Source organism: Octodon degus, unplaced genomic scaffold, assembly GCF_000260255.1.
Source record: "Octodon degus isolate 3935 unplaced genomic scaffold, OctDeg1.0 scaffold00145, whole genome shotgun sequence".
NCBI classification, from domain to species: domain Eukaryota; kingdom Metazoa; phylum Chordata; class Mammalia; order Rodentia; family Octodontidae; genus Octodon; species Octodon degus.
Genome location: NW_004524721.1, coordinates 5383873 through 5395396, shown reverse-complemented (window position 1 = coordinate 5395396; position 11524 = coordinate 5383873). Strand labels below are relative to the sequence as shown.

Here is an 11524-nt window from a genome sequence, read left to right as displayed (position 1 = left end):
ATATCCACACTATTGACCTATCTTTCAAGAGTGCTAGAAGGCATTCTTAAATTTAAATATGTTTCAAATAAAACAAACTGTGTCAAGGGATTCTCAATAATTGAGGCGGCTTGGGATACGTGTGCAGTTCTTCCCTCTGTCGGGATATTACAACTTCGAGCTGAGCAGAGGTCCTAGCTCTTATCTATCAATTCCAGCAACTCCCAGCTAGAATGACTTCCTTTCCCACTCAACAAGACTCCCTTTTTTTATTTGAAATTCTTCAGCAGTCCACACGTGGTGCCCCTTGGACATGGTTCCTTCCCTATGCATCTTTATTTTCATGAGGTCCACTGACTGCCTCCGCATTCTGGCTCCCAAGAGCTTCTCTATGGTCTTTTCCCCCACGCAAAGCTCAGCCGGTAGATGTCTCCATTACTCTCTCGTAGCCAAGACCAACCTCAGCAAGAACTTGTTCATTGTTTCCTTAACTGACAAGAAAGAGAATTTAATACTCTGCCTAAAAAGGAACAGATGCTCAGGAGGGCACATATCCATCCTACGTCCCTCCCTTCTTGTTTCAGTCAGAAATGCAAACTATTCCCTTTTCCCTCTTTTTCAGGCAGATGCAGAGGCTGATTTAACGAAGCACAGACGACGCTGACATCCTCCTCCTTTTCTTCCTCGGTGCGCTTAAGTTTCCTCCTCGCGGAGCCGCCGACAGCCCCGCTGCGCGCCTCACTCCAGCCCCCTCCTGCACCCCCGCGCATTTCCGAGTAGTCAGAACGCGAGTGGGTGACAGGGCTCGGGCTCGGGCGCGGCCTCCCGCGCCCCCGCCCCCGCCGCGCCTCCCGGGTTCAGCACTGGACAGCTCCCTCCCCGCCCCGCCCATGATCGACGCGGAAACCAACCAATCAGGGCGCGGGACGCCTCGCGACCGGCCTGCAAGGGTTTGGTTGCGGCCAAGCTGGCTCTTTAAACTGGCTCTGCTCGGGAAAGAGGGGAACGGCAGTGTGGCTCCTGGCTGCGATCAACCAGCTGCCCCGCGCTTCTGGCTGCCCGGCGAGAGCGTCTGCGCCGAGCCCTCGCTCCAGGCGGTTCCCTCTCCGCTGGCTCGCTGTGTAGGGCGCGGGCGCAGGCGGGGGAAGCCGGGCCGGCCGGGCGGGAGAGGATGGAGCGGCGTCCGCGGCGGTCGCGCGGGCAGCAGCAGCGGCGGCGGTGGCGGCTCCCGGACGCACTTCAATGAGCGCGGCGGCGGCGGCGGCGGCGGGGCGGAGCGGAGTGGCTCACTCGCTAGGGCGCGCGGCGATGTGACCATTCGCGCGGGGCTGTGCCGCGCACCATCCGAGCCGCCCGCGGCGGAGCGAGTGCGGCCAGCGTCGCCACAGGTGATTCGCTTTCCCATGCCGGCAGCCTAGCCAGCTGGACCCACTGCAAAACAATCTTCTGTTAGTCCTTTCGGATCGGGTGCCATCTGGAGAAGAGAGAAGACCCCTAGGAAAAGTCTCACTGTTGATAAACCGATCACCAAAATTTAAAAAGTGACTGCGCTCCTTACCTCTTCTTCCGCGAGCAGATGGTGGACATGGCTTGTCCTTTCCTTCTCTGCCTCTTGCTCGCTCAGCTGGGATTGGGAGCGGTCGGCGCCAGCCGCGACCCCCCGGGACGGCCGGATCCCCACCGGGAGAGGCCCCTGAGGGCTAAGCAGCATGCGCAGCAGGCGGCTCGAGCCTCCGCCCCGGACTCCTCGGCTCCCTGGAGCCGCTCCACCGACGGCACCATCTTGGCGCAGAAGCTCGCAGAAGAGGTGCCCATGGACGTGGCCTCTTACCTCTACACCGGGGACTCCCACCAGCTGAAGCGGGCCAACTGCTCCGGCCGCTATGAGTTGGCTGGCCTGCTAGGGAGGTCGCCAGCCCTCGCCAGCTCCCATCCCTCCTTGCACGGAGCGCTGGACACGCTGACACATGCCACCAACTTCCTCAACATGATGCTGCAGAGCAATAAGTCTCGGGAGCAGAACTTGCAGGACGACCTGGAGTGGTACCAGGCGCTGGTGCGCAGCCTGCTGGAGGGGGAGCCCAGCATTTCCCGGGCGGCCATCACCTTCAGCACCGAGTCGCTGTCCGCGCCCACCCCGCCGGTCTTCCTTCAAGCCACCCGCGAAGAGAGTCGCGTCCTGCTCCAGGACCTGTCCTCCTCTGCCCACCACCTGGCCAACGCCACGCTGGAGACTGAGTGGTTCCATGGCCTCCGGCGCAAGTGGAGGCCCCACTTACACCGCCGCGGCTCCAATCAGGGGCCCCGGGGCCTGGGCCACAGCTGGAGGCGCAGGGATGGACTCAGCAGCGACAAGAGTCACGTCAAGTGGTCGCCACCATATCTGGAGTGTGAGAACGGGAGTTACAAACCTGGATGGCTGGTCACGCTTTCAGCTGCCTTCTATGGGATGCAGCCTAATCTGGTCCCAGAATTCAGGTAGGGAGAAGGAAAGCTCAAAAGGCTAAACCGGCCTCTGGGTTTTGAGGGTAGGGCGCGCGCTTGGGGAAAGAATGCTTAGCTGCCTTGTGAGTTGTCTCCCTCCTTCACAGCAGAGATTCGGGATGAGGGGTGCCTCAGAAGAACCCATGTGTGGAGGACCAGAAGTACCCCACATCTGTCAGCTTCAGGAAGCCAGAGAAAGCCTTTCTCTTGGATGAGGGGCAAGGAATGGGAGCCCTGGGTAGAGAGGAGACGCCGCTCATCTTGCGTCCCTCCAACCCTGGGGATAACAAGGAAGGGAGTTCTCCGTTAGGGGGTGCCACTGAACTTGATAAGCTTGGGGTACAACTGCCAGCACCACTGAATTTGGTGAGCTTCAAGTACACCTGATGGGTGGACAGGGAAGCATCAGATGACAGGAGAGTAGTAGGTGGAGAATTCCTCCCATCTGTCATTTTGGGGTTTCTTTTGCCTGCTTTCTGCCTGTTTGGGGCACCAGTCTGTTGTTTGTCAACTACTGCAACACATAATTAAACCTGTGCTGTTCCTGAGGCAGTTCTTCCCGCTCAGCTGTGAGTCATTCTCAGTGGCCAGCTGTCTCCAGCATACAGACTTGGTGATTTGGTTCTTGTGTTCCTCTCATTTGGCGCCCCCTCCCAGTCCACCTTCCTTTCCTTGCTGCCTCTTTTCTCCAGTTCCCTATGCATATCCAAGTGTCCTCCAGCCTCTTACACACCCACACACTTCATAAGGAACCTATGTTAGTTGTCTTAAGGAGGGAGGGACCAGGTCTAACCGAATTCACTCAGACAGTTTGAAGGGAACTCATACAGTTCGGTATTTGCTCCCTGGAGGTACATTATGGCATTTGACCAAAGCTAAGAATTTGCAAATTTGCAGTTTGTAACTTCTGCCCTTGGAAGTTCCCTGCCTGTGTAGTAAGGAACTTTTAGAAGCAGCTTTGAAGACTGGATGCAAGAAAGAAATAACAAGGAAAAGATAGAAACTCGAGAAAGGTTTTAAAGAGAGAGAAGATTGATTGGGATCCTCCCCAGTTCCCACAATGGCAAGCTTGGGAGAGAAGATCTTGAAGAGCTGAGGTTGCTTCTGTACTTCTTGGGAACCCAGGCAGAAGAGAGGAAACTTTGTGTGGTTTTTGCTTTACTTTTGCCCTGGCACAGCAATAATGGGATATGGAACTGTTGAAGATATCAGGGCAAATGCTGACTAGCCACAAAGGTAGTCATGAGGCCCTTTGCGTGTCTGGGCAATGTCATTTACTGCTGAATGGCCTCAAACAAGTTGCTTAAAACCTCCCTGGACCTTAGCTATGTGTTTATCAAATGACAGAATTGAACTTGTCTCTAGGGACTCACACAATTTTATAAAATTTGTAGCTTTTAATACTGGCAACACTTGTGAAGGCATAAATGAAAAGCATTTGATTTTTTATGACCTTACTAAGTGTGTGTGTGTGTGTGTGTGTGTGTGTGTGTGTTGCTGTGAAAGATTCTATCTTACACCAGAGTAAGTTTTGCACTTTCAGGCTAATCTCATTTCCTCCTCATTCCTGCAGAATCCTATTAGTAAGAGATGAGCCCAGCTTTGAATCTTTGCCATATTGTTTGCTCTGGAGAAAGATCAGCTGATGTCATTCATTGCTACTAAACTGTGCCCCTTAGATGAGACTTTTCAGGGAGTCACAGACTCTGTCTGTCTGTAGTCTATCCATCTATCTATCCATCCATCCAACATTGATTACAGACTTTGCTAACTAGTTTGCCTGCACACTCTTGATAAATTTTTGTAATAATTCTTATTATTTCCTCTGTTTTACAGAAAAGGAATATTGCCTAAATTTGTACAACAGTTAAATACTAGAGCCAGCACTTAATGTCGTCATACTTTTTACCTTTATGCTAAACTGCTATATAAAAGTGACTTAGGGTGCTGCATAAACATAAGTGTATTTTTGCTGGGTGTGGTGGTAAATGCCTGGAGCCCTGCCACTCACAACAGGATGATACAAGCTTGTGGCTTGCCTGAGCAGTTTAGGGAGACTTTGTTTCTAAATAAACAAATTAAAAGAGCTGAAGATAGACCTTAGTGGGAGAGTGCCCCTGGGCTCAACCCTCAGTTTAGAAAAAAGAGTATATTTTCAAGGATTATATATGTGGAATTGGGGATGAAAACCATTTATTTTCACAACTCTTTCTCTTAAAGATCAGAAGGCACAGGTTACCTGGCTAAATCTGCTGCCTTCTTCCAGCCAGAGTGAAAGGCTGAGGCACAGAGCCTGGGGCTGGGAGGGCTACAATACCCCCTACACATTCTATGGTGACAATTCTGTAAATTGTTGGTAAGGTACAAACTGAGGCCTCTTAGTGTCTGGCTTGCTGCAGAAGTGGGGTAGTCTCAAAAGCTCCACAAAAAGCAGAAGTGCTGCTGTGAGTGCTTTTTGTCCTTGTCTCGTGCTGCTCCAAAATGATATTGAACCCTTACACAGAGTTTAATTATAGAAACTAGAAGATATCATAATGGAATCTGGTAGTTCTACCTGTTGTTTCATAAAGAAACAATCCTAGAAAGGAAAAATGACTTGTAAAGAACCTCATATAGCAAGTTGCAGCAACAACAGAAGCAGGACAGAGGCCTGTGTTCCAGGGTCACACTGTTTCCTAAGTGTAGCCCCCAAGCCTATTTCAGGCCTGTGTGAACCTCTGCACACAACTTTTAAGATATAGAGACATACCTTATTCTTTATAATTTTCTGGTAAGACAGAAAGGAGGAAAACCCCCATTAATTACAGCTATTAAATCTTGTTTATTTTTTGTTTGCTTGTTTTTGAACTGGGGAATCAAATCCAGGGGCACTCTATCTTTGAGCTGCATTGCCAGTCCTTTTTGTTTCATTATTATATTTTGGTTTTTGTAGTAGTGTGTTTTTCAGAGCAGTGATGTTAATTTGGGAAATGGTACATGCAGGTTATATATATATATATATATATATATATATATATATTTTTTTTTTCCCCAGTATTGGGGATTAAACTTAGGAACTTGGGACCTTATGCTAGCCAGCCAGGTGCTTATTCTACTGACCTGGTTCCCTGGCCCCTTTAGTAACATATCTTGATCATTTTTTTTTCAGCTTGGAAGCAGATACTTTATTAACTGACAAAATCTTAAAAATACCATGGTACACACCTTAGTTCATCCTTCTAATAAGCCTGTTGACCTGGACTTCCCTATTTCTGGCATCTTCGCTTCCACAAAATGGGTGCTTTTTCTTCATTCCACCTTGTGGAGATGATAACTTGAACAGCCACAGGAAGTTATTTGTCTCTTTGAAGCATTTTTCAACAGTATAGATCTCATGAATCAGATCCTCCATGCAGAAGATGCCATATTTACCCAGAGATTGCGCAGTCAGTGAATTATCTGTCAAGGCAATTTGCTTCTTATTGATTTTACCATAGCCACACTTGTATACTAGTTCATTTACTGACTTCAGGTTTGGGTGCTCCCATGCAATGTATGGCTCCACAATTCTCAGCATGTTAACTGGAGCCTTGTTGAGTTTAATGAAGGTACCGTTGGAGATTTGGCAAAGGCAAAGAAGCTGCAACAACTTGCATACCTTTGGGCTCGTACCATTCATACCCCAGATCCAGAGATGACAAATGCCAGTTTGGGCTCTGCAGTGACATAGAAGTTGCCAGCCTTTCTTGCCATCCTAAATATTTGGATCTCAGTTCTGCATATCTGTCTGTACTTCTTCTTCTTCTTTTTTTTTTTTTTTTATCAGATCTGGGGATTGAACTCAGGCCCTTGCACTTACCAGGCAAGCGCTTATTCTACTGAGCCATCTCCCTGGCCTGTGTGTATTTCTTACAATAGTGCCTGGATTTTTCATAGATGAGTTTCCTTCTCACCTTGTGAAGTGTCTTCTGGGCAAACTTCTTTCTCAGGCGCTTTATCTTTAACTCTGTGAAATGTCTTCGCTTTTTCTTAAGGGTTTCTGGAACAGCAGAAACCTTCTTTTTCTTCTCTTTGACACCTTCCATGGTTCCAGCAGGAAGAGAATTGATCATTTTTGATCCCTTTACTCTCCTTTCCTTTCCCTCCCCAAATTACTTTCTGTCTCCAAAAGTTTGCCTTTTTTCCCCCAAACTTAACCTACCTTCCCTCCCTCCTTTCTTCCTTCCCTCCTCCCCTCCTTTCCTTTCCTTTCCTTTCCTCTCCTTTCTTTTCTCTTCCTTTCCCTTCCCTTCCCTTCCCTTCCCTTCCCTTCCCTTCCCTTCCGTTCCTTTCTCTTCCCTTCCCTCCTTCTTTCCTTCCTTCCTTTGTATTTTCAGTTTTACATGGAAGAGAAACCATGCAATATTTAACTTAGTGTCTGACTTATTTTTCTTAGTGTTATAGTCTCAAGTTCCACCCATTTTCCTGCCAAAGACATGTTTTTACTCTTTGTGGCCAGATAATATTCCATTGTGCATATGTGACACATTTGCTTCTTCTAATTTGTGTTTTGATGGGCATCTAAGCTCTTTCCAGAGGTCTGAATTCAGCTGCTCTAAACATGGGTTTGTAAGGATAGGGCTTTGATATGCAGTACAGGCTGGGCTTGAAGTTGCTGTGTAGCTCCAGATCTTCCTGTTTCAACGTCTTAAGTGCTGGAATTACAGGCACGTACCACCACATCTGACGTTTCTTTTTGATTTTAAGACATGGTCTTGCTAAGAGGCTGCCCTCGAAATTGCAGTCTTCTTGCCTCAACTTCCCAAGCAGCTGTGATTGTAGAATGGACATGTCACTGCACCAGGCTCATTTGTTGATTTTTTTTTAAAGAAAAGGAGTGTATTATTTATTTCACACAGTTGAGAATATTTGACTGAATATTTTAACTTTGCTTATGACATTAAATTTGTATGTGTAGAGTTTTCTTTAAGGTAGGGTTCTCTGGTTTGCCTAGTAATTTTTGTTCATGGAACTTAAAGTAGTGCAGAATTGGACCTCATTTTTTTCAGTGCATAAATGCCTTTCTGCTTGTGGTTGGAAGTGTTCAGTGCCTATTGTTGAATTTGAATAAAGATGAGGTTTATTGGGAATTAATTACTTCCTGATGAACTGAAAGAAACTGTAGCTTTCATTTGGTTTCATCTCATTCTGCAATAATACGAAAAGAGACCCAAAAAACTAAAGGAATTTCTTAGAAGGGGCCCAGCTCTTTCATGGTGTGTTAAAATCAATGTAAACTAATATTTCTTGAGCACCTACCATATTTTCGGTGCTATATATAATATATATTAGGATATAATTTAATAAATTTAATTATTAAAATCCTAAGGCAGTTACAACTTCAGAAAAGTTTAGCAACCTGCCCAAGGTGACAGAGCTAATAAATCAGGGAGCCCAAATCAAGTTTAAATTGATCTGAGAAGTTGGTGTAGTCTTGTCATTATCAGATTTTATTTTCTACTTTTTGGTTCCCCTGATTTTGTTTCTACCTTATAAGATAGTGTTGGTGGGAAGAAATCAACATATTTGATTAGAATAAATAAAATAGGTTAATTTATTTTTTTGCCACTCATACAATTAATTAAATATGTTGGGTAATGAAAACAGTATAGATCAGAGATAGAACTTGGCCAGTTTTGTTTATGGTTGGCTCCTGTTATCAGTGTGGAAATCAGTTTCTGCATAATTAAAATGTGAACATAGGCCTGATGTTCTCTGTATACCATCATGAGTCTGCTCTGTGTGTTCTTACATGGCCTAACCAAGAGATCAACAAGTTGCCTTGGATGTGAGGCTGAGACACAGTCATGCAGTAGTCATGGAAATGGTATTGGAAGGGAGGACCTGGTATTTGTCTTTCTAATGGATTTTACTCTTAGAACACTTATAGAAAGTTTAATCAGTATATACTGAATCATGTACAGACCAATGGAGAGTAGAACTTTAAAAAAATTAGCATGATCTGAGTTTGAAGATCTTCAGAGTCCCTGAAATTTGCTTAAACTCAATGTAAGGTAATTCCACAGATGTCTACACAAAGGAATCCAGTATAACACCATAATTTCCCTAAAGATAATCAATATTTGGACATTTGGAGTTCTTTACTCTTAAAAATAGTCTGGTTTTCATTTTCCTCTACAGTTGGTTTTAAAATTTCAAAAAAGAGCTATTAATGTGGTGCAGCAATGGCACAGGATTATCTTGCCATTTTCTAGAATATGCATTTGGAAGCAGAAGTGGAAATTCCAAGACTGCTAAATAAATTAGAAGAGTATATGACTACTCTCTAGAGAAGAGATTGGTACCCTCCCTAGAATGATTTTACAGTCTCAACTTCCAAATAAGCCAAAAACTTCTATTCAGTTAGGAAAGGAAGCCATTTGTTACGCTATGTCTATGCTTCAAGTTTGTCCTCTTTTGGTCTTCAGAATGTTGTTGAATTCAGCATACACTGCATTTGTGATTATTTTTAATATAATGAAATGCCAAGAAGCATGATGTCCATATTAGAGCAGCATTTGGGCCCTATTTTCTGTCTTCAGTTTTCTGTTCTGTGTTTGAAGGGTTATTTAAGCTTAATTACTAATATAGCATATTGGGATTAGATTTTCGATAACTTTGTCAGCTTATGTATAAACAGTTCCCTGGTGCTGCTTCAGACACTTTGGACTCAAGAGTATTGTTAAGCTCTTTTAAGCCCAGTAATGTCACATATATCAGTGGGGCATGTTTTGCTGGTCTTTTCACCTTACCTTCTTTTCAGCTTTAAGTAACAATTCATTTTTTGAAGCTTCCACTTTGGTTGGCCATTTACTCACCCAACTAGTCTTTCTTCCTACAGAAAGAACCTCTTGTTCTGTAAAAAATGTTTAGAGTTGAGTGTGGTATTATGTACCTGTAATCCAGCATTCAGAGGCAGGAGGACCACAGGTTTGAGTCTAGCCTGGAAATTTAGTGAAATTCTGTCTCAAACCAAACCAAACAAAGCAAAAGGGCATAAAAGGACTGAGATGCAGCTCAGTGTGGAAGGCCTGAAATACACAAAAAAAGTCTTTCAGTCTCTGCTCTTTTCTACAATGGCAAGCCTAGCGGAAGTGGCATGACTATTTTTGTTTTGTATTTCTAAGAACATAACAATGCCTTAAAGTAAACATAGGATACGTCTAATTTTCATCATCTTCATTAGAAGTAGATTTTATGGGAAATGCAGATTATCCCAAATGTGATTTAATTTCAAGATTGGAAGTATTTTTTTTCAAATGGAAATCTAGTTAGTCCAAGAAGGCAGTCTCTCTCTACCCATTCATACATCTATACAGTTATTAATACTATGACTGAGGTACAGTTTTCACTCACTGAAATACCTTGTATAACTCTGCTTCATTTAACAATACAACTAAGATGCTTGGCATAGTGTTGTACTCCTGTAATTCTAGAACTTAAGAAACTGAGCTAGGAAACTCACAAGTTCCAGGCCTGAGTTTGACTATGTTCAGCATAAGTTAGGTACCAATTACGTTAATCTTCCCCATACTATCTGGCAAAGTATTTCATTTGCACTGTGGGGAAATACTCCAGGGCCAGAATAAAAGACCACCGTTAGACTAAGAACAGGAAAGAGCAGATATGTCTCTTTAAAGTGCTTAAAAGTTTCCCAGTGGAAGTAAACTCTGTGTAACAATGTAATTAGTTCTGGTCAATGAGATTTAAACAGAGTTGTGGCACAGTTGAACTTTTCTTTTTCTTTCTTTTTCCCTAGTCAGTTGTGTGGAATACAACAAAGGGCTTATTTCTTTTTCCTTTACATGATGCCCCAACACCATGTAAAGCAGAATTTTCAAACTTGGCATTGTCTACATTTTGGACTAGATAATCCCCTATTATGGGGGCAGTCTTGTTTATTTTTAGGTATTTAGCAGCACCTTTGACATCTACTCACTGGATACTGTAGCAAACCCCTCAGTGTGGTGACCAAATGTGTGAATGGACAGCCCAGTATGGCCTGGGGGCAAGAAATGCCTCTGTCTAAAAGTCCTTTGTGTAGTGAAGCACATGTGACATATACCATATAATGTTCTATCTTGAGTCCTTCCTTATATCAAGGGCTTTCCAGGTATGCATACGTATATATCTATCTGTCTCATCTGTGTTTATATACATACATATAACTGTCAAATTGTATTCCTATTTACTTATTCAGAATAATATATACACATATAATATTCTGACATGAATGAGAACTAGGAGACTTGGTGGAACAATGGAATGTTAATTAGTTTACTTTTATATATTACAGAGGTCAGAAAGAACATCTCACAAAATTATTTGCAGAATCTGCTGCTAATCATTGTTTTACTATTTACATGGCTAATGCTGTATATTCCAAGGTATTTATAAGCTAAAAAACCCCATGATAATGTGGAAGAGAATAACTATTAAAAGATGTATCTTGAAAAACTATGTGTGTGTATGTATGTATGGACACATGCATGTATGTGTAACTATCTAGGGGGACAGAGAGAACAGTGAAGAGTGGAGAAGAAAGAGGGAAAAAATTAGCAATCTATGATATCCTGGTTACTTTGCTGTACGGTGCTATCTACCATTGAGCAATTACATTGTTCCACTGAAAGTGACTATTCTTCCATAACAGGTAGTTGGAGATTCAAGTGACTAAAGATTTAATCATTATAAAGATAAATTGACTGTGACTGCATTTCAAAACTTTATTTCAGGAAGTTCAAAGCTATTATTAGGTGAATCCAAACTTACTCCATTAAAGCAAGAATACCTTACAGCATATATTTTGTGCCATTCTAGCCTTATTAACTCAACTGGAAGTTGTTAGGAATTGGAACTAATTAGAAATGAATTTCTTGAAGAAATGATCAAAATGCTGCACTACATAGACATTACTTAAAGCCTTAATATACAAATGTTTAAAGATGCAGTTTTCAGATATTGATTTAGTAAGTAATTTTGTGGAAAGACCCAGAGAAATGGCCAACATTACCTGTAGTTTCTACGGTTTTTTTTTTTTTAT

The 11524-nt window shown here is 43.6% G+C and overlaps 1 protein-coding gene across 1 annotated transcript in view; it reads left to right on the top strand.

Moving 5' to 3' along the window:
* The first annotated feature begins 1220 nt into the window (after positions 1 to 1220).
* Gpr158 (G protein-coupled receptor 158) overlaps positions 1221 to 11524 on the top strand; it is a 503792-nt gene continuing 493488 nt past the window's right edge. Inside the window, exon 1 of the mRNA XM_004641901.3 lies at positions 1221 to 2457. Coding sequence (XP_004641958.2) covers positions 1556 to 2457 — 902 coding nt within the window. The 5' untranslated portion in view covers positions 1221 to 1555. The remainder of the gene's footprint in view (positions 2458 to 11524) is intronic.